This window comes from Camelus bactrianus, chromosome X, assembly GCF_048773025.1.
Source record: "Camelus bactrianus isolate YW-2024 breed Bactrian camel chromosome X, ASM4877302v1, whole genome shotgun sequence".
NCBI classification, from domain to species: Eukaryota; Metazoa; Chordata; class Mammalia; order Artiodactyla; family Camelidae; genus Camelus; species Camelus bactrianus.
The window spans coordinates 92,449,911-92,473,881 of NC_133575.1; the positions used below are offsets into that span (position 1 = coordinate 92,449,911).

The window sequence follows — 23,971 nt, forward strand, 5'->3', positions numbered from 1 at the left end:
GGATTTTGGGCATTCTAATTAGTGTGTAGTGGTATCTTGTTGCTTTAACTTGCATTTTCCTGATGACATATGATAAAGAGCATCTTTTCATATGCTTATTTGCCATCCATATATCTTCTTTGGTGGACTGTCTGTGAAGATCTTTGGCCCATATTTTAGTTGGGTTGTTTTATTGTTGAGTTTTAAGAGTTCTTCATATATTTTGGATAAGTCCTTTATCAGATGTGCCTTTTGTAAGTATTTTCTCCCAATGTGTGGTTTGTTCTCTTATTCTCTTGAAACTGTCTTTTGAAGAGCCCAGGTTTTTAATTCTAAGGAAGCCCAGCTTATCAATTATTTCTTTTATAGATCATGCCTTTGGTGCTGTATCTAAAGTCATCACCATACCCACGGTCATCTAGGTTTTCTCCTATGAGTTTTATATTTTACATTTAGGTCTGTAATCCACTGTGAGTTTAATTTTCTGAAGAGTGTAAAATTTTTGACTAGGTTCATTTTTTTTGCATGTGATGTCCAGTTGCTCCAGCACCATTTGTTGAAGAGACTATCTTTGCTCCATTATATTGCCTTTGCTCCTTTGTCAAAGATCAGTTGACTATATTTATGGGAGTAGATCTGAAATTTGTAAGACCTGATTTGCAGCACAGTCCCCTGGAGAATTGCTTTCAAAATGCTTCTTCCTAGTCCCTGGACAAAACCTTTCTAAGTAGGATTCTCTGGGAGAGGTTTTTAGGAATCTGCATTTTTAAAATGACCACAGGTGATTGTGAAGTAAACAGGTCAAGGGTTTGGGACTCTTTACTCTTAGTTCATTTTCTAAATTGTCTTCCTTTTCTTCAGAACCTTTGCACAACTCCCATTGTGACTGATGAGGTAAGGCTTGACTCTGTCTTCTGCCAGTTCATTAAAACAGAGCCCTTGATAGCCTAGACAAAAATGTGCCGTGAAGCACATTCTGTCTGCCTGCACTGTGCTAGGTGCTGATGGTCACGCAGGGACGGTATATGTAGAGGTTTCTCATGGGAAAGAAGATACCAGCATTTAGAGTCACATGGTGGAGTAAGACACTTAGAAAGCCATTGTGTTCTGGAACATTGATCTGGCAGTGGTTGGAAGACACTAATAATGAAGGCCAGAGAGGTCAGTCTGGAGAAGACATCAAGCCTGAAGTGATTCGAGCATGAAACAGGGTGAGAGGAATATCATAGGAGAGAATCCAAGAAGCTTTGCAAAGGAAGGAGTAACAGAATTTGGTGATAGAATCTATGGAAGGGGAGGGGGTGATTTCCAAGGCTCTAGTCGAGGAGCCCAGAGAAAATGAGCTCTGACTGATGGAAATTGGGAAGGTTAGAAGAAAAGGCAGTTTGGCAGGGAAGAAGGGTGTTTGTCTTGAATGTTGAATTTGAGGCAAGAGTGGAACACTCAGTGGAGCAGTTTGAAACCTGGGACTAGCTCCAAAGCAAACAAGAGGTCAGGATTAGGAATCCTCAGTGTAGAAATTCCAGTGAAGGGATGGAAGTGATAAACAGGTAAATGGATGAGGGAGTAAGAAAGAGAAATATACAGAGGGCAGAGGACTGTATGTGAGCCCTCTGAGAAGTGGAGACAGGAGAGGAGCAAGCCAAGAAAACAAGGACAGAGCAGGCAGAGGGACCAGAGGAGAACCATGGAATTCAGCAGATGAGGCATTTTCAGGAAGCATCAAACTTCTCACCCTGACCTCATACCATACTCCAGTAGTTTCCATAGCTGTTGAAAGTACCAGTATTCATCAAAAAGGAAGACTTGTTTCTTCCTAGAGTATGAACTAGAGCCACATTATAAAATCGGGCTTTAAAAAAGCTATCCTGCCAGATTGCAAATACGGCTTTTCATGGACATCTTCAGTCATTTAAAAACAAACAAACAAACTTCCATCTTTGTTTCTGGAATACTTTGTTAAAAATAATGCAGAAGGTTGTCTCATTTTATCTTGTAGGCACAGCAGCCTGGGAAAAATTCTTCAGTGTGAAAACATCCATAGAGAAGGTCAACACATTGGTTGTTCTTTTGTTCTGAGTAAGGTGAAGGATTCCAGTTTTGAACAACAAAGTGTCCAAATAATGGTCAAGGATAATGCAGGAAAAATTAGACCCTCCTTCAATATAGTGCCTTTAACTTCTCATGGTAAGTTTAAAAGTCTTCTACAACTGTGTGGATAAAAGTGTTAGGTCTTTTGAACATCAATACAAACAATAAAAAATGATAATTTTTGGTTTGAAGATCTTCCCAGGAAAAAAGGACTATATGTATGTATATATTTCTTTGATCCTTTTTAAAGAAGCAAGCTTGGAAATTCTAATATTTATTGAGTACATGCACCACATGTTTTATCCTGGTTTACTTGCTGAGACTTAGAGAAAGCAGTTAGTTGTAGGACCAAGATTTGAACCCAGGCTCTCTAACTCTTAAGATCTATTCTCTTTTACTTACACTCCAGAGTATGAGTATACGCTGCAGAATAAATGTGATTGAATCTAGTTCCTGAATAATCTGTCTCTTAGTTGGAAATAGCTTAGACTTGAGGTGGAGTGTTCAGTGGTGATATTCAAACTGTCTGATATTCTGGGTGACCCAGGCACTTATCAGTCAGAACAACCAGTGCAGCTGAGTTTTGGCCTATTAGAAAGAGCCCTTGACTTGAAAACAAAGTATCTGCTTGAGGTCCCAGCTTCTTCACTTTGGACAAGGCATATAAACTCTCTTTTAAGTGCTTCCTCGTCTGTAAAATGGAGTACACAGTCACTCTTGACCTCAAAGGACTGTTGTTAGGTCCAAATGATGTGAGACAGATTAAAAGAGTTTTGTAAATCTCTAAAGCAGACTATGATAAGCATTATGTTTATTTGTTGCAATACCCCAACAGGGAGCTCAGATTCTGGCTAAGTGGTATGCAAAATATTTATAGGCAAATAACTGTGAATTGACAAAAGCTCCCAAGTCCTGAGAGCAGAACACTGTTTACCACCCCTTCAGACAATCATGGAAGTGAATTCTGAACTACAGTTTTTTCTGTCGTTGTTGAGTAGAGATACTGGGGATTGAACTCAGGACCTGGCGCATGCTAAGCACACACTCTACCCCTGAACTATACCCTCCCCACTGAACTGAGTTCTAATAGCAGACCAGAGGCAGCTTAGTTTGTAGGCCAGGGGAATGAGGTTGCAGAAACTTTCCAAGTGGGATCATCTGAAGCAAAGCCCTTCTCTGTCCTCCCCCTTACTTGACAGATTGTCCTCAATGGACCTTTTAAAGCTCACTTTGCTACTCTTCTTCCTGGAGATGAATGCTGACGTAAAGGGAGATCCTTCTCAGCTAGAAGATGACATCATCAAGTTGTTTTCTGTTCATTATCCATTCTCTTTTCTTGCTCAGTCCTAAGCATAGTTGACTCCCGAAAAACTAAATTGACTAGGCTAATTTTTTTACTTTCTCTTTAATTGTGGTTATAATCATATAGCATTAAATTTACCATTTTTAGGTGTACAGTTCAGTAGTGTTCAGTATATTCACATTGTGCAGATCTGTAGAACTTTTTCATCTTGTGAAACTGAAACTCCATGCCCATGAAACACTAATTTCCCCTCCCCCCTTCCCCTCCTCCAGCCCTTGGTAACCACCTTCCTACTTTCTGTTTCTTTGATTTTGACTACTTTAGACCCCTCATATGAGTAGAATCATGCAGTATTTGGCCTTTTATGATGGGCTTATTTCATTTAGCATAATGTCCTCCAGGTTCATCCATATTGTAGCATGTGACAAAAACTAGGCTGTTTTTTAATTGTGGTCTTTGATTGGCATAAGTCAGTGGCAGCTGGGGAAACCCCTTGTGCCTGATGCCCCTTGTTACCCATCAGGCAGAGGCACATCTGGACCCAAACACTTCTTTTCTTTATCCTCCTTGCAGTTAGATGTCTGATTATAACCCGGCCATGTTCTAACCAGATGTAGGTCAGAGTTTATGTCATCTGCCAGACACCCTGAAGATGTGCTTTCGATCCATTTTCCTAGACTATTTAAAATAAGCTTCCTACATTAATCATGGCTAATCAGAAATTCTAGAACTATTTGTCTGATCATGTAAGGCCATTAAAAGCATCAGCCCTATTTTGATCTAACTTTGTGATCTTCATTGTTTCTACCCATAAGTGTATCTCATCAAAATAAAGGCTGGAAGCTAATTTGTATTCTTCTATTTCTATCTTTCAGTGAAACCTGATCCTCCACATATTAAAAATCTCTCCTTCCACAATGGTGACTTATACGTGCAATGGAAGAATCCACAGAATTTTTATAGCAGATGCTTATCTTATCAAGTAGAAGTCAATAACAGCCAAGCTGAGACGCATGATATTTTCTCCGTAAGTTTTTCATAGATAGTTGTTTTTATTTGGATATTTTGCTTTCACTTGAATTTCTTACAGTGTAATAAATTGAAATATCAATGAAATATAGCTCTTAGATTTGTCACCTGATGATGGTGATGAAACTTCTTCTCTGAAATAGGGCACGGGGGAAGGCTTGAGGGTTTTGTCAGTACTGGCTCCAAGATTCCAGCCATTCGTTAACTCATTTGCTCAAATTATTTTTTACATGCCTACCGTGTGCCAGGCACTATTTTATGTGCACATGACACCTGACAAAAATTTTTTTCCCCAGGAAGCTTACCTGCTAGAAAATAAGTGTGTAGGTGAGCAAGCTAATTTTAGAGAAGGAATGCTATGAAGAAATTAAATGGGGTCTTGTGGTAGGGCGATGGGAAGACCTGAGGGAATATTAGGTAGGGTAGTCATTTGAAGTGATGATATTTGAGATGAGACCAGAATGATGAGCAGGAGCTAGCTGTGTGGTGATCTGGTGGTGGAGGGGGCAGCATGTACAAAGACTCTGAGGCAGGAATGAGCTTGGCATGTATTAGAAACAGAAAACTGGCATGACCAAAATATAGTAGGACGAGATGTCTGAGCAGGAGGCTGGGGTCAGATTAGGTAGATACATGGAGGCTCTGGTACAGCCATTCAGTTTTCTTGGATTTGTGGCAAGTAAAGTAGTCCAGTTTGAATAGTCAGTATTTTTGGGGTTATGTGCAATTACACTATTTGGAATCTAATTTAAAACATGCTAATTAGAGGGCCCCTTGGGGCACTGGGCATAACAGAATATAACAGGATGTGGCCAAACGTCAGGGTATCAGTCGCATTGTTACCCTTTAGAATAGAGGTCACAAACTCTAGCCTCAAACATTTTGTTTAGACCACAGACAAAGTGAGGTGTTCTTTGCTTATATACTAAATTTGAATTTTTTGCCCAGATTTAAAACTGCGGTACCTAAGGGTGTAGTTGCCATAAGGTGGCGCCTCAAGACCACGGGGACTGTGCCACTCACTTGTGTGCCACCTGCCTGTGCCCTGTGTGCATTTGAGTTTCAGAGGTTAGAAACCAAGTGTTTTATTTTGGCTTTTAAAAGAGCCCTGCATCTCACACGTGCAAATTCCTTGGTCCAGTTGTTTTAGCTCATCATGGGAGTTTCAAAAACTAAACTATTTTATTTAACTAAAATAAGCCAGCATGTACAGGCTGTAACTCCAGAGGGAATGACCGGGTCCACAGCTGAACAGAGCTCTTCTGGGCATTTGCAGATGAATCCATTTGTAGAAATAGAATAATCATTATTTGTACCAGAAACCAGTGTCCCCAAATAATACTGCAAAGGGAAAAAGCAAAGGGCTTACAAGTGGGGAGAGAGTGAGGATTGGACTTACAACCAAGTGAGCTATCGGAAAGCCAGATATACTTGCCTGCAGCAGCCTTTACTGCTCTCTTTGGTCTGAAATCTTGAGACACATGCTGCTCGTATTACTCATTTGGCACTGAATTATGTCCTGCTGGTTGCCCTGATCTCGTATGTAGGCCGTTTCTCTTTACTAAAAATATACGCTCCTGTAGGGAGGAGTTAGATGGTGTTTACTTTGTGCTGTTCCTGCTACTAATGGTGGCTAACATGTGTTAAGTGATTAGTATGTGTTAGGTATTTTAATGAGCACTTTGTCTGAATTGTCTCATTTAGTCCTCACAATAACCCCAAAGATCTAGGTCCTATTGTTTTGTCTCCATTTACAGATGAGAAAACGCAGTCTCAGAGGTTACTCCTAAGGTCACATTTCTAGTAAGTAATAGAGTCATGATTCCAGCAAAAGTCTGACTCCAAAGCTCTTTTTCTTAACCCTTGGGGACCACCTCAATACTTCTTCTTAATAATAACAGCCATCACTTATTGCTTATGTTGTGTTACAAATACACTCTTCTACATACTCCTTATACAGTAGCGCATAATAATCCACGAAATAGGTTCTCTTTTAACCTACTTTTGTTAAGAAACTAACAAAAGAGATTAAGAGATTAAGTTACTTAAGTATGACTTCAGAGGTTGGTCTCTATGGATTAAGCTTTGACTGAGAACACTTGGTATAAAACCACGTGCACAGTCATCACTTAATTCTTGTTAAATTGAGCTGTCGTATTTTTTTTTTTTACAAACTTCTGAACTGGAGAGAACATGTATATTATGGAATTTGTTCACCTAAGTCAGAACTATAGTTGATTTGGAATTAACTCTGTTTATACACTTGAGTTTAATGTTCTCTCTTCTAGCAGATGTTCACCAACTGTTTCCTCCCCTAGAATGTCATCAGCTTTTTGTGTGCTCACTGATTTTGAGCTCTACTGGTTAGACTCCTTTTTTTTTTTTTTCTTTTTGCAAGACTTTTTGAGGAATTATTTTGCCTGGTATTCTAGTTAAGAGGGGGAAGTAGGCTGGAACGTGAACTGGTGCCATCACATGGGGCTGTGGTCGGAGGTAGTTCATGACAGGATTACTAAGGAAGGGACGACTGTCTTTGACCACCCCTGTCCCCATCTCCGCCAGCTATCTACTTGGTGATCTGTGCCCTTGTTTTCCTTTTCTCACGGAAGTATCTGAGCAGCTGATAAATTACACAGGGGGATTTACATTTGAACAAGGGCCCAGAACCATCAATTTACACACTGATTTGCTGACTGTGGAATGAAACTATATCTGTATCTGTATCTGTATCTGTAACTGTATCTATATCTATCTATCTATCTATATATCTATCTAGGAGAGGGGGAACATCAGCCTGCAATCTGGTCCCTCAAGTGGTAATTGACACTTGTGATTCCCCAGCAGACCGCTGATTCCAAATGGCCAGCAGTGGGGTTCAGTAGCCCCTGAGTGGCTTCTTCTCTGCCCCCATGTGAAACAGTGATAGGATGGCTCTTCTTCACTCAGCTGGCCTCTCAGCTCTCCACAAATGCAGGGAGGAACCATTTAGTGAATGACATTGAATGCCAAAGATCACAGTGTGTGTTCTGGTCTTTGTCCCATGTTTAAACATCTCTTTGATAAAGGTTGACTATTTTTTCCCTCTTTATTAAGGTATGATTGATTGACAAGTAAAAATTGTATATATTTAGGTTATACAGTGTGATTATTTTAAGGTGTACAACGGGATGATTTAATATACATTGTGAGATGATTATCACAACCAAGATAATTAACACATTCACAACCTCACATACTTACCTTTTTTGTGTGTGTGGTGAGAACACTTAAGATCTCTCTTAGCAAAGAGAGGTATTCCATAGTGTAATCATCATGCTGTTTATTAGATCCTCAGAATTTATAACTGAAAGTTTGTGCCCTTGACCAACATCTTCCCATTTTCCCTGCTCCCCAGCCTCTGGCAATTACCATTCTACTCTCTTCACTTCAATGAATTTGACTTTTTTGGATTCCACATATAAGTGAGATCATATAGTATTTGCCTTTCTCTGTCTGATTTATTTCACTTATCATAATGCCCTCAGGTTTCACCCATGTTGTCACAAATGGCAGGATTTCTTTGGGATTGCTGAATCATAGGGTAGTACTATTCTTAGTTTTTTGAGGAACCTCCATACTGTTTTCCATAGTAGCTGCACAGTTTACATTCCCACAAACAGTGCACGAGGGTTTCCTTTTCTCAATATCCTCTCCAGCACTTGTTATCTCATCCTTTTGATGATAGCCATTCTAACAAATATGAGATGATATCTCATTGTGGTTTTAATTTGCATTTCCCTGATGATTAATAATGTTGAACATCTTTTCATGGACCTGTTGGCCAGAAGTAGACAATTTAAATGAAGCAACAAGTTTCCATGTGTTGATTTTGAAACATTTACATTTTAAGAACTGGTTATTCTCCTTACATCAGACAGCAAGTGACTTAAATTGTGTAGAGGAGAATTTTTCCTTTTTCTCTAACCCAGTCATTTTTTAATATATTATACTCTCAACAAGGGAGTATATTTTTCTTTTTTAACTTTCTATTGATGTATAGTATACTATAGAAAAATTGCACAAGTCATTATGTACAGCTCAGTGATTTTTCATAAATGATTTTCACAAACAATTTTTCACTTGCATAACTAGCACCCCAGAAGCTCAATCATGGCTCCTTTTGGTCACCACTCTCCCAAAGAGCAACTATTATCCTGACTTCTAATCCCAAAAATTGGTTTTGCTGCCTCTTTTGAAACTTTATATAAATGAATTATACAGAATTTACTTTTTTGTGTGTCTGCCTTCACTCAATGTTATGTTTATGAGATTCACTGATATTGTTGCCTGTAGTCGTAGATGGTTCACTCTCATTGCATTCATTCCATCATGTCAATATACTACATTTGATTTATCCATCCTCCCATTGGTGGACATTTGTATAGTTTCCAGTTTGGAGTTTTATGAATAAGAGTTTTTATGAACATTTGCATGCTTGTCTCTTGGTGCATGTGTGTGTACATTTCTGTTGGGCAAGTATGGGTCATAGGGTTACATATGATTGTCTCTGGTACACAATAGCAGTTTTCCCAAATGGTTGTGCCAACTTACACTACTAAGAGCAGAAGTTGAGAGTGCTAGACGCTTCAAATCCTCACCAACACTTGGTATTGTCTGGTAGGTATGTGTATTTTTACTTTGTGGGTTTAATATGCATTTCCCTGATGACTAATGAAGTTGAACACTTTTTCATATGTTTATTGGCAATTTGAATATTCTCTTGTGAAATATCTGTTCAAGTCTTTTGCCAGTTTTTCTATTGGGTTATCTAACTTTTCCTTATTAATTTAGTGGATATATATATGTGTGAGTATTATATATAAATATATATTATAACGTGTATATGCAAGTCCTTTGTCAGAAATTGCAGATTTCTTCTCTCTATGCATTACCTTTTAATTTCCTTAATAGCATATCTTTTGATGAACAGAAGAAGTTTTTAATTTTAATATAGATGATTTTATAAAGAATTTTCCCTTATGGTTAATATTTTTTAGTCCTATTTAAGAAGTCTTCTCCTGAGTTAAGGTCATGAAGATGTTCTGTGTTTTCATCTAAGAGCTTGCTATATTTATATAATTGTTTGTTCATTTCATTATTTATTTATTTTAACTTTTACGTTTAGATCTGCAATCCATATGGAATTGACTTTGTAAATAGTGTGAGGTAGGGGTCAAGTTATTTTTTTTTTTTTTTTTGCACATATGGATATGTAATTGACCCAGCACCACTTATTAAAAAAAAAAAAAACCAACCTTTTTTCACTGCACCTGGTCCTCTGTTAATGGGATAAGAAAACTTGTTAAAATGGTTACATGATATAAAATGTGGTCTTTTAAAATTTTTCAGTTTATTCATTTTTTCTATTTTCAAGGTTGAGGAGACCAAATGTCAGAATTCAGAACTTGAAGGAAACCTTGAGGTCAGTGAATTCAACTTTAGCTATTTGGGCTTAAACTCATAGAGCAGTTGAGGGTGGGCAGGGTGAGCATATCCTAAATTTGAACTACTTTGTTCTGTGGATTATTTCCAATTTTCTTTTTCAGGAGTTAAAGTCAGATAATTTGTATTATAACCCAAAGTCTTAATCATATACAGAACTTGGCAGATAATTATATTTAGGATTCAGAAGCAGAGAAAGAGATTAAACTGGTAATGTTCCTTGTGTGTTTTTATTTTATATCTAAGGGTACAATTTGTTTCATGGTCCCTGGTGTTCTTCCTGGTACTTTGAACACGGTCAGAATAAGAGTCAAAACAAATAAATTATGCTATGAGGATGACAAACTCTGGAGTAATTGGAGTCAAGCGATGAGCATAGGTAAGAGAACAGGATTTCATTAAAATTTAAATCATTGATGCATAGAAACTAAGCTGAAGCAGAAAATAGATTGTGGAAAAGGACTGTTCTGCATCCTTGACGTCAGCCAGAGAATACTTACAATTGAAATGTGTTTTCTGTTTAATTACTGTCAAATCATTCAGAGTTAATTTACAATGTGCAACTCTTTGAAAATCTGCAATCCAAGTGGTGTTATCCTCTCTTCTGTCCTGTCTCCATCTTTGTGAACGACACGAACAAAAAATATAGAAGGCAGGCATGATTAAATCTGCAGATTGTACAATGGTAGAGGACTGTGCTATGTGCTAGTAACAGAATCAGGAGTAGGACAAAGACCTTGATGGCATTTAATAGAGATAAACCTATATCTGGGTTTGAAAAAAATCAGCTTCACTTATTAATTGAGAGGCTGAACAACCTATGTGCTAGGCCCAAGTACTGGGTTGGAAAGACCTGTGCCTTATGGATGTGTGTGTGTGAGTTGTGGGGTGGGGGATAGGGATTTATTTGATAGTAAGCTCAAAGTGACTCAACATTGGACCCTTAAGTATTCCTCAAAGGCATATGCAGTCATAAACAGCAGTGATAGTGCAGCACCCAGAAGAGGGGAGTGCTGAAGCATGGCTACATCAGAAGTGTGCAGTATTCCATCCTGGGCACCACACTGTAAGAGGTGTGTGGGCAGACTGGAATCTGTTCTTGAAAGGGTAATCAGGATGTTGAAGAATCTCAAAATTTGAGGAGGAACAGTTGATGAAGTAAGCTTAAGGAGTCATGATTGCTGAATTCTGATATCTGAGGTTTTGTCAGGTAGAAGAGGGAATAGGCTATCTGTTTTTGTGGCTCCATGGAGCAAAATGGGACCAGCTTAGGAACTTTCTAATAGTAACGGTCAGAGGTTGTTGAAGTAGTCAATTCCCTATTAATTGAGAGACTGAACAATGTGCCAGGTGAGGTGGTATTAGTTATCTGTTATTGCATAACAAATTACCCCCAAAATCAGTGACTTTAAAAAGCACATATTTACCATCTCACAGTGTCTATGGCGCAGGAATCTGGGCACAGCTTAGCTAGGTACCTCTGGCTCAAGTTCTCTCATAAGGTTATAGTCAAGCTGTTGACTGGGACTGCAGTCTCATCTGAAGACTTGACTGCGGCTGGAGAAGCCACTTCTAAGCTCACTCATATGATCATTGGAAAGCCTTATTTCCATTCTGGCTGCTGGTTGGAGGCTGTAGCAGGTTGCATCATATGCCCCAAAAAGATATGTTCAAGTTCCAACTCCTGGTACCTGTGAGTGTTACCTTATTTGCAAATAGAGTTTTTGTAGATGTAGTCAAGTTAAGATGAGGTCATACTGGTTTTGAGTAGGCCCTAAATCCAATGGCTAGTATCTTTATCAGAAGAAGAGGGGATATACAGAAACACACAGAAGAAAGCCATGTGAAGATGAAGGCAGAGATTAGAGTGATGCAGCTATAAGGCAAGGAATACTAAGGATTCCTGGGAGCCACCAGAAGCTAGGAAAAGGCAAGGGGAGAGTCTACTCTAGAGCCTTCGGAGGGAGTATGTCCGTGCTCATATCTTGATTTTGGACTTCTATATTTCTGTTGTTTTAAGCCAACCGGTGTGTGGTGATTTGTTACAGCACCTCTAGCAAACTAATACAGAGGCCTCTCTCCGTTCCTTGGACCTCCCCACAGGGCTACTTCATGACATGGCAGTTGGCTTCCCCAAGTGAGTGGTCCAAGGAAGAAGGAGCATATGAGAGAACACCCAATATAGAATCCACAGTCTTTTATAACCTAATCTCGGAAAGGACTTCCCATCACTGTTGCTATTCACTCATTTAGTCCAGCCCACCCTCAAGGGGAGGGAATTACACAAGATCGTGAATATCAGGAAGCAGGGATCATTTGGGGTCATCTTAGAGGCTGCTTAAAACAATGCTAGGCTCTGATGATGCTTTCTAGATGTTCATGCCCTAGTGGAAAAGATGAGCATATACATAGACACGTGCCATTCTATGTGTTAGGTGTAGCAAGGCAGTTAATGTAAGCCTTTGGAATTGGACAGTATGGGGTTTGAGGCTAGACTCCATCACTTACTAAACCCTCTGGGCAAGCCAATAAACCTCTCTTAGCCTTATAATTCTCATCTGTATAAATGGGAAATAATATTATATATCTCAATATCATAGATATAAGCATGTGCAATTTTCTAGTATGAAATCAGACATATAGTAGATGCTCAATTAAGAATAGTAGTAGCGGTAGCCATTGTTAGTATTATTTTAGGTGTTCTAATAGTGCTAAGTAACCAATAAGGAAAGATAATTACTGTTAATGAGATGACATACTTAACAGATATAACATCTTTGTTAATAGTGTCTGAAACCAGTTAAGATATCCTGATTTCAGATAATCCTTAAAGTGCTTCTTCACCCATGGAATTTTAGGCACCAGAGCAGGACTTTTTTTCCCACTATTAAGATAACAAAAGATAAGAGAATTGAAGAGTCTTGGGAAATAGGATGGGGTAGAGGACAGAAATATCTGGGATCTTATTAGTCTAATAGAACTGTTGCTTGGTTTATTTCCGAAAGGTTTTTATTTCTCATGTCTTTCTCTTTGCTTTCCATTCTCCAGGTCAGAGGGCCAATCCCACGTTCTACATAACCACGTTACTCATCATTCCGGTCATTGTTGCAGCTGCAATCATAGTCCTCCTGCTATATCTGAAAAGGTAAGGCAACTGCCTGGGCAGGTTTGACAGTTTCTGTTAGCCTGGTTGCTATGGTTATTATTCTTTGTGGGTGTGTTTGCTGTTTGCCCAGTGTGTTAGAAGCATTTTGGCTATAGCTGGCTTTTGGTAGTATGGCATGGCAAGGAAGTATTATTGTGCCCATTTTCTGATGAGGAAAATGTTGGATTAGTTTCCCAGGGCTCTGCTCTTTTTATGTATGTTTAGAATTATGGATAGAACCTACGTTCACTCTACTCTTTCAAATGCCTAATTTGTCAACAGTTAGTTGGTAGCTCATAAGTTTTAGAAATGGAGACAATTACTAATTAAATGATTTGTCTAGTATGCATGCAAAGCAGATTGCTACTTAATGCTATAGGAAAGAGAACTTCAAATTGTCTCTAAGATACAGCCCTCATTCCTTGAGAATGGTTTACTTTGTCTGTCTCACCATAGGGACTAGTCTGGTGCTGTTTGCTTTTTCAGTAAATACCTAAAGTTGGAATAAGGTTATTAAGCTGGTTCTAAAATCAATATTTTATCATGATTTCAATACTCTTTCAATATACATTTATTGAGTGCCTATTGATATGTCAGGCACTGTTCTAATTGCTGGAGTTGCGGCAAAGAATGGGACGAAGTCCCTATCCTTGGTTTCACATAGTAAGCAGTAAAGTTCTGGGTTTGAGGTGGGGAGAAAGGCTTGGAAGTGATATAAGGCTCATCTTGTATTCAATGGCCAGGGAAGGCCTCTCTCAGAAAGTAACATTGGAGGAGAGACTTAAATTAAGGAGAGGGCCATTCAGATATTCAAAGAAAGCATTCCAGGCCAAAGGAACAACCAGTGCAGCGGCCCTGAAGCTGGAATGAACTTGGTGTGTCTTGTTGGAGAGGAGAGCACGCAAAGGAGAGAGTGACAGGAGATGAGGCTGGAGGGGTTGGAGGGGCCAGATCACGTAGGCCCTGGCAAGGAACTGAGGTTTTATCCTAAGCATGATGGGAAGACATTAGAGAGTTTTAACTAAGCAGGGGAAGGATGTGATCAGATTTACTGTCATAAAAGATCATTGTAGTTGCTGGGTGAAGAATTGACTCTGGCAAGAATGGAAGCAGTTAGACTAGTTAGGAAGTGTTGCAGTGATTGAGTGGAAAGATAAGGGTAGCCTAGGCTAGGAGGTTAGCAATGGGGGTAGTAAGAAGTAGTCCGATGTGGGGTATAGTTTGAAGATGGCTTTGATAGCAGTTGCTGATGGCTGCTTGTCTCTGGAGGTGTGAGGGAAATTGAGGATTCAAAGGATGACTCTTAGATTTTTGGCTTCAGCAACTGGGTGAACGCTGGAGCCATTTACTGAGATAGAGAAGATTGTGAGGAGAGCTGGCTTTAGGGGGAGGGGAGGACTTCAGTTTTGAACATGATAAGTTTGAAATGCCTATGAGATATCCGAGTAGCGATGTTAAATAGGAACTTGTATATGTGTGTAAATCTGGAGTTTAAGGGAGAAGTCTAGGCTGGAAATAGAATTTCAGGAGTCCTCAGCGTGTAAGTAAATTTAAAGCCCTAAGCCTGGAAGATAGCACTAATAAAGTGAGTGAGATAAAGGAGACAGAAGACTGAATCCTGGGGCACACCAATATTTAGAGACCTAGGAGATGAGGTAGGTCTACCAAAGGGTACTATAAGATGCAAAAATAGAGGAGACAAGAAAAAGAAAGAAAAATTAAAGAGGAATGTCCCCTGTTCTCAGAAGATTATTTTTTTCAAAATTATAAAGCTCCATCTGGTCTATGATAAGTAAAGCACCCTTATTCCTTAAATGATAAGAGTATAACACACACACACACACACACACACACACACACACACACACACACATAATCATAACTGTGTGAGGTAATGGATGTGTTTATTAGCTTGATGGTGGTGATCATTTCATTTCACAGTGTATACGTATATCAAAATATCACGTTGCACACCTCAAATTTATACAATTTTTATTTGTCAAGTATATCTCAATAAAACTGGAAATTTTTTTTAAATAATAAGGTGTAAATAGCCTGCTTATCCCTATGGTCCCTTTGCTCTACTCACACTTGGTACTCTTAGGGCATTGATTTCTCAGCTTGTTTTAGAAATTTCTTCACAACTGCTTTATCACTAAAGATGACTTGTGTACCATATCTTTTGTCCGAGCCTTCTTTTAATATCGCTGTTTTTAAGTGGGACATTCCTATGGACTGGAAGATTTGATCAAAAATGTCTTTGTTTTCTTAAAGGCTCAAGATCATTATATTCCCTCCAATTCCTGATCCTGGCAAAATTTTTAAAGAAATGTTTGGAGACCAGAATGATGATACCCTGGTAAGCACTGACTCCATGAGTTTCAAAATTGGTTTCTTTTCTTTTTCTTTCTTTTTTTTTTCTTTTTTAGAGGCTAGAGGCTGTGGGATTTTTTTTTTAAATTTGGTAAAATATATATAACGTAACATTTACTATTTTGACCATTTTTAAGTGTACAGTTCAGTGGCATTAAGTACATTTACAATGTTGTGCAACCATCCTCACTATTTCCAGAACTTTTTCATCATCCTAAACATAAACTATACTAAACAATAACTCTCCATTCCGCTCAGCCCCTGGTAACCTCTATTCTGCTTTCTGTCTCTATCAGTTTACCTGTTCTGGGTCCCTCATATAAATGGAATCGTGCAATATTTGTCCTTTTGTGTCTGGCTTCTTTCTCTTAGCACAATGTTTTCAAGGTTCATCCATGTTGTAGCATGTGTTAGAAATTCATTTCAAAATTGGCTATTTTAAACTACATTTTATCTAAAAGCTTAAAGAAGAGCTGATTTAAAAGCATACCATTTAAGAGGTCCCCAGAATACTTTGCCCATCTGATGTCACTGGGCTTCATTCTCTCTCTGGGGTAGGGAACATATTTGATCCAAACCCACAGTCGAGGGAGCCTCTTTTATGAAACTAAACCAATAGGCAGGTCTTCTGACTCTTGGATAATTATTAAAACCTGCTTTGTGAAAATATGAAGATAGGGTAAACAATTGAAATAGATTTTGTTCATGCTGTTGCCTGGAAGGCTGGCCTCCGAAGACACGGAACTAGAGCAAACCCACTCGAACTGTTAATAGTCAGTTTGCTGCGGACTTTCATGCTAGAATTGGTGGCTGGAAAACCTAAGACCTTATAGGAACAAAAGAGTTTGAGGTTTCTCTGGTAAATACATTCACCCAAATAAAGTAATAAAGGCACTAAAAAAAATACATATCAGTATCATTGTATATATCTTAAGTTAGTGATTTCAGGCATAGGGCAGTTAATTCAGGGAAGTAGTACAGCGTAGTGGATAATAGCCTGAGCTCTGGAGTCAGATTGTCTGGGTGCAAATCTCTGCTGTGTTATTTACCATCTATTTGACCTTAGGTAACTTCCTTAACCTCTCTGTGCCTCAGTTTTCTCATTTGTGAAGTGAAGGTAATGACAGCACCTGCCTCATAGTGTTGTTATGTGGATTAAATTAACTTATACATTAAAAACCACTTAGCATGCCTGGCGCATTATAGGTGCTTAGTGTTAGTGATTACTATTACTGTTGATAATACTTTCCATTTATCTCTAATACCCAAACAGTTCTTATAATGACTGATTTAGAATGGCAATGATGATATGTGGCTATGGGAGGAAGGGAGGAATCCGAGGAGGAATCATCTGGATCATTTTTCACCAAGTCATGGTCATAGACAATGGGTAACTCTGCCAGGCCCTGGGGGATGAGGCACCACTAGGCATGTCGGTCTAGAAGTCAGGTGCCTGATGGGATTGTGTACTGTAACTGAGGTGACTATGGCAACCAGTGGTTCTTCAACTTTAGTTGTCACAATTGACTGGAATGCTTGTCATTATATAGAATCCTGGGCCCTACCTCCAGAATTTCAAATTCACTAGATCTGGGATGGATCCCAGGAATCTGCATATTTAAAAGGAGTCTGAAGATGATTCCTATCCTGGCAAAATCATTCGTGGACCACACTTTGAAAATCACTGCTATGTGCATTTTCCTTAGGATTATCTCTCTGTCTTTCTTCGTTGCACCAGCTACTGTGAAAGATGCTGGAGGCTGGGAATTGTGCAAGCACTCTAGCAACACCTCTAACCAGGAGGTCTGTTATGTGTACACAGTGTATTAAATGCTCTATCTTCATAACCACCCTGTGGTGTAGGTGTGGTTAGTACCACTTTACAGAAAAGGAAATGGAGTCTCAGTGAGGTTAGGTAAGTATACTGCAGTCACACAGCTAATAGGTAGTAAGGTGGGATTTGATCCAGGACTGACTGATTCTAGAGTTCTCTCTCCCTTTCCACTATGCTGCATTGCCTCTTGTAAGCTAGAATGTTTGTCCTAAAGAACTCACTACCTCCTAAAAGTTCTGTATGGCGGAAGTACCAGGTTGGGATAGGGCAGTTCTGAGAAACAGATTTGGAGTTACATTATGGCTGGCGTTATAGGAGAAAGTATTAGGAATGTCATTCTGACAATAACCTGGTGAAAATGGATTAGACAGGGGGGTACCATGACACAAATGCCCAATATCTGTGAAAACATGTTTGGATTCACTGATATATACAAGACATACAACCAAAGTGTTGATGAGATATAAATTTCCAGCTTAATACATTTCTAAAAAGTGGTAATATCCAGTGTTAACAAGTGGGTGGGGAACTGGCACTTTTCATGCACTGCTGGTGGGCCTATAAAATAATACATATTCTTTCTGGAGGGCAACTTGGTAAAATGTAACAAGAATCTTTGCTTTTGTAATTATTTCTTTAGGAATCTATTTTAAGGAAATAATCCAACAATGGTACAAGGATGGTCAATGCAGCATTTGTTTCTAACATGAAAAATTAGAAACCAGGAAACATCAATAATTGAAAAAGTTTTGTTAAAAGTTAGGTTTCCAAAGCATTTAATATCATAGCAAAATACTCATGATATAAGAATAAGAAACATATTATAAATGTGTAGGGTATTACAATCCTAATTTTTATAAAAATGCATCAGTATATACATAGAACAATGAGTGGAAGGAAATGGGTCAAAATGATCATCTCTGGGCAGGATTGTGGATAATTGATATTATTCTCTATCTCCCTCTCTGAAATCTCCAAATTGCCTGTAATGAGCATGTATCACTTTTATAATAAAAAGAAACCCTGTACCAGTCATTAAGGGAGAAGAGAATATTGTGGTCATCCAGGTCTGTGAGGTTATAGGGATTTGAACTTCAGAGGTAGCATATGAGATTGCTGCAAGAGACATTATTAAAGGAAACTCATTACGACTTGGTGACTGGGTAATGAAAGGTGGTGAGAGTAAAAAATAATCTCAAGGTTTCAAGCCTGGGTGATAGAGTGAATGATGGTAACATTGACAGCAAAATCAGATCAATTATCTTTCTCAGAGATGGGAAAATTGCTTTTTTTCAGTTTGCTGTCTAGAGGATAATATGTTGTCCCGATGAGTCAGATAATTCTATAATTTAGTGAGGCGGATACACTGACAGGATGGACCTCTAAAAGCATAAGATGTTTTTGTTTGTGGTGGTTGCAGACCATTAAATAAAGTCCATGTTTAAAACTAAAAGTGTAATAAATGCCAGACAGGAGAAAGGGTAATAGAACAAATTTTCATGTTTGCTTTTTAACCAAATGAATAATCTGCTTTCTCTACATGGCAGCAATTCTCACAAATTGAACTGCGTATGCAGCAGGAAGACTATCCTTTTACTTCTAGAATCATTAAATTATGGAATGAACATGGCCCTAGCAGTCATCTAGTGAGGTGGATGTTTACATGTTTAGTTACCTTTAATTATAAATTTTCAAAACTCTAGGTTCTAATCCAACCCCTCACTTTAAAGATGAGGATGTTGAGGGTGACAGAGAAATTTTTCAAGAACTATCATCTAGAGAGATAATTTGCAGAACCTGAACTAGAATCCACTGTAGCCCAAAATTACCAATTTCTATTCCCAAGAAATAACCCATGCTCTTTCTAAACACTTTCTTCTTCCACGCTGCACCATCAATAGTGGTTCTTAAAAAAAAACTTACTTAGGTTTGGCTACCAATTAATTAAATCTTCTGTATAGTTTTCCTTAAGGTTTCTAGTGTTTTGACAGTGTTTTGACAGTGTTTTGTTTGTCACTGTAGTAACATTCTGGCCAACAGCATTTTTTCCTGTTGCTTTGCTGTTTGCCTTTTCTTTGTGACTAACTGGGCTGCCGGCCATATTTGGGGGGAGTTGGGGGTGCTTTGCAGAGGGAATTGCTTCTTTTCTGCATCTGCATTTCTTGTTCATCCATAAAATATTATCTATTCTTCCCTGACTTCTTGGAAACCAATTATATTTTCAGTACTGTGCCAGTTTTGCATTCCTGATTGGAAAGCAGCTCTTTAACTTGGAGTTGACTTCCAAATACTGCTGATTTTTTTTAACTTCAATATGTATCTTTAAAAACTAAGATCACTTTCCTACATAGCCAAAATAATGTGACCGCACTTTAAAGATTAAAGATTAATACACAATTCATATTTAAATTTTTCCAGCTGTCCCAATTGTCAGGAGACAGATAATATCCAGTTGTCCTACTATTAGTGAGGCTAAGATTGACCACTGTATTTAAGGTGATAATAGCATGTCCCCTCCTGCCATCTACACTCCCTGCTCCTGCCACCTGAAGATAATCTGAGTGGTATTTTGTTAGCACCCTGCCAACTCTTCAGCTGATGCTTTTTATTGGCCAATTGGTATCCTTGCTTGAATCAATAATTTCATTAGGGGTTGTGAAATGATGATTTTTCTCATCTATCATTTAATCTACCTTTATAAGCTGACACTTTTCTATAAAGCACTGCTTTCAGTCATCAACTAGGATCCTTGATTGCTCTGAAATTCTGTTTCTGCTAGAAAGGCAGGATACATGTTTAATTCTTTCCCTTTAATTATCAATTTTTAAAGTGAGGGTTTGGATTAGTAGCCACCTCAAATGGTACCAAATTAGTCCCCTCCACACCACATTCAACTAGTGCTTTTTACACTGCAGTGGTTTTAAGGCATGGGGATCCACAGTTCATACTGTACAACGTTCTATTGTGAATGTTGCTCTGAAGATGGAGGCACATAATCAATTGACTTGTATACATCAAGCCAGTGTTTTGCATGGGGCTTAGGTGCATGAAACCCACTTCACCTCTTTCGGGAAATTAACTGTGGGAAATAACCAAATCTTGAAGGTGCTCTTAAATTGAGACTTGATGTTCTGTTATTCTATGAATTGTGTTTATTTCTTTAAATACATACATACATTTATTTTTCTAGGATGACTAATAACTAGAAGCCAGTTGTGTTCACTACCCAAACACCAATTTTTTTCATCTCTGATGTTTTTCATCTTTGGCCATTATTGTATTGTTGATTAATCTTGTTTAAAAAATTGGCAGTGTAAGAATTCAATTATGGACTGTAATTTTGTGGATTTATTTTTTTCTACAAGTAATTTTAAAATTAGACTGACATAATTCACAAAATTGAATAATAGGTCAGAGCCTCTGCATTTTTCCCTTTTACCTTACATGGGCATATTTATAGAAGCCATGCTCAGGCAAAGGCCCTGATGCTGATGATGGGTGAAAATGAGTGTAATCCAAGTTTCAGGAATGAAAAAAGGCAATTAAATAAAATTAATGTATTCTTAGAAGCCAGTTCTGCTGTAGTGTTCAGATTGCTTTTCTCCCTGCCCAACATAGCTAAGCCCTGGGTCTAATGATCAGAAACTAATTAAAGTATAATAATCAGGGTGCTTTTTAAATTAAAATAATTTTTCTTTTAAAAGGAATAAATATTTGTTATAGAGAAATGAGAAATATAGATAACCAAAAGAGGAAAAATAAAATCACACCCTTCTTAATCCTATCACCATCTTTATTGTTATAAGAACAACAGAGAGAAATGGAAATACAGTCGTCCCTTGGTATCCGTGTGTGATTGGTTCCAGGGCTTTGTTGAATACCCAAATCCAGGGATGCTCAAATCCTTTATGTCAAATGGTGTAGTAGTTCCACATAACTTATGCACATTCTCCAGAGGGCTACTGTACCTTTATTGATAAATGGAATAATAGTGACAACAATAATAACAGTTCATACTTATTGAACTTCTGCTGGGTGTCAGACACTTTTCTAAGCACTTTCCTCATTAATTTGTCCCCATCCTGCAGTAGGTAATATCTCCATTATATAGATGAAGAAAATGGAATGCTAGAGGGATTATGTGTAACTTGTTTAAGGCTCCAATGCTGCTACCTAGCAGAGCTAGGATCTCAACTTAACTAGCAAGTGTCCAAGTTGGGATCTGAACCCAGGCATCCTGATTCTCCAGTCTACACTTTTAACCAATCATATTATATAAAATGTTTTAATTAAATGCTCATGTTTATTTTTATTTGAATTTAACAGATGAGAAAGAAACAGAACTGAAGGAATTTCTGAACTTTTGACAAACTATAAAATAATTTTTAATAATTATTGAAAAGAGCAGTTTTCCCTTATGTTCTCCCCATTCTCTCCCCATGTTTAAAGTTGTCCAGTATCTACCTTGTCAGTATGTAAGGCTATTATATACTTTATTGTCTCCCTTATAGCTCTCTTTAGTCTTAATTCTATATGGGTATGTATTTGATGCTAACTCCTGGTCTTTATGTTGATGTTTCTTCAGTCATTTTGGTTTTTGAAACTCCAAAAGTTTTCTCAGGGAGGATTCATGGGACTAACATTTCCTGAATTAGTTATACATTGATGGAGTTTCCTGAATTAATAATTGAAAGTCATTTTAGCTAGATATAAAATCCATGGCTTACATATTCTTGCCTTGGCTATCTTAAATATGTCATCCATTTTCTTCTGGCATAAAATGTAATCAAAGTCTGCTGACAATATGATTTTCTTTCTGTATTAAAACACTTGGTCTTTTTTGCCTGGTTGTCAACAGATTTTTTTTTCTTCAAAGTCCAATAATTTTGCCAGAATATGTCTTGGTGTTGGTCATTCTGGGTTGTTTCTGAGGCATATGGTATGCTTTTCCAGTATGTAGTTTTAGATTTTTTTTTAATTTCAGTAAAAATTTCTTCACTTTTTTTTTTCTGTTCCCTTGTTTTTTCTTTGCCTGTTTTCTATACTTGTCACATCCTCTTGAATAATTTTCATCCACCTTCATTTCTTTTTGATTAAAAAAATCCTCCTTTTCATCTTTTGCTTCTCTTAAGGTATTATCTGTTGTATTTGCCCCTTTGTTTCTTCTAGCTAGTCTTCATTTCTGAAATGAGTCTTTTCTTTTACTTCTGATTCTTTCTTGGGTTTTTACCATGTCATTTCTGAGTTGTTCTTATTCTGAATTTTATATTCTTCCATATCATGCATATTTTTTCATATTATATAACTTTTTCTTAATATATTTTAGCTAGTTTTGAAATATTAGGTTATAATTTACCTCTTTGTATTTTTTTTTTGGACATACCTTTCTGGCTTGTTTTTAATTCTGTAAGAATATTCTTCTTGTTGCTTGATGTGAAGTTTTCCTGAAGTTTCAGAAGGAGGCTTGATTTAAGATAGTTTTTTTTCCCCCTAATTTCATGGCTATAGAATTCCATCTTCTATTGTTCTTGATACTTTTTCAAAGTTACAGTGAATTCCTTTCTGAAATCTGGCCTTGCCTGTTCACTACCTCTACTTTTATCTGGAATTTCTGTTTTGTCTCTCTTGTCTCTGTCGTGGCCGATGTGGAATCCATTCCCACCAGTTTCTCCTCAGAGTGGGACTTTGCCCAGGAAGGGAGCTTTGGATGGTTTTCAGAGCTCATAGGGCCCACATGGTTCCCAGGCTGTTCCATGGACTCCTTGCACTCAGTCACAATTTGATGGTGCAGGCCTCTGCCAGTCTCACTTGTTGTTCAGAAAGTAGCTTGCTGAGGTCTAAGTGAGTTGTTTCAGAGTTCTCAGATCTATCAGATGCCCTGCTAATTCCCTCTCTGAACTCTTCCATAGATAATACCATTTTGTTCTTGTAGCATATCTAATTTGTCCCCACCCACTCGTATTTCAGGGTTCATGGCAGCATCATTTTCATCTGGTTTTGTCACAAATTGCACCCATGGATTTTGTCTGTTTGTTTGTTTTCCTACTTACCATACTTACCTTTCCTACTTGTGGTTTTTATGGTAGCATTTGGGGAGATTCAAAAACTATGCTGCCAACCACTATAATTTCCTCATTGGATTTCTCTGTAAATTACAGACCCTGGGCCAAATTCTGCCTGCCAGTTGTTTGTATACAGGCTGCAAGCTGCAAATGGTGTTTATACTTTTAAGCAGTTGAAAAAAATCTAAAGAAGAAAATTATATGAAATTAAAATTTCAGGGTCCACAAAAAAGTTCTGTTGGAACACAGCCATGCCTGTTCATGCTACAACAGCAGAGTTGAGTTATTTGAGACAGAGACTATATGGCCCTCAAAGCTGAAAATATTTATTATCTGGCCATTTACAGAAAAATTTGCCAGCCCTGGTCCTATAATACACTTTTTTAAAAAAAAGTTGAAGTATAGTCAGCTTACATTGTGTCAGTTTCTAATGTATGATTTTGTTTTCTTAAATAGAGGTCTTTAATCCATATAGAGTTTATCCATGTAGGTGGTGAGGTAGGGTTTAACTTTATTTTTTAAATATTTAGCCAGTTGTCTTAGTGCCATTTATTGACTAAGCCATTGTTTCAAGGTTATATAATTTTTTCAGATTGTTTTTTATTAAAAGTCTGTGCGTTTCACATTTTAAAAAAATCAAGTTTGCTAATTTGATTTACATATCATAAATTTTA

The 23,971-nt window shown here is 37.8% G+C and overlaps 1 protein-coding gene across 1 annotated transcript in view; it reads left to right on the forward strand.

Annotated features, from left to right (window-relative positions):
• Positions 1–23,971, forward strand: part of IL13RA1 (interleukin 13 receptor subunit alpha 1) — a 49,037-nt gene that overhangs the window by 20,799 nt on the left and 4,267 nt on the right. Inside the window, exons 5-10 of the mRNA XM_074359260.1 lie at positions 1,979–2,166; positions 4,249–4,400; positions 9,816–9,863; positions 10,130–10,262; positions 12,932–13,028; positions 15,303–15,387. Of these exons, the coding sequence (XP_074215361.1) occupies positions 1,979–2,166; positions 4,249–4,400; positions 9,816–9,863; positions 10,130–10,262; positions 12,932–13,028; positions 15,303–15,387 (703 nt within the window). The remainder of the gene's footprint in view (positions 1–1,978; positions 2,167–4,248; positions 4,401–9,815; positions 9,864–10,129; positions 10,263–12,931; positions 13,029–15,302; positions 15,388–23,971) is intronic.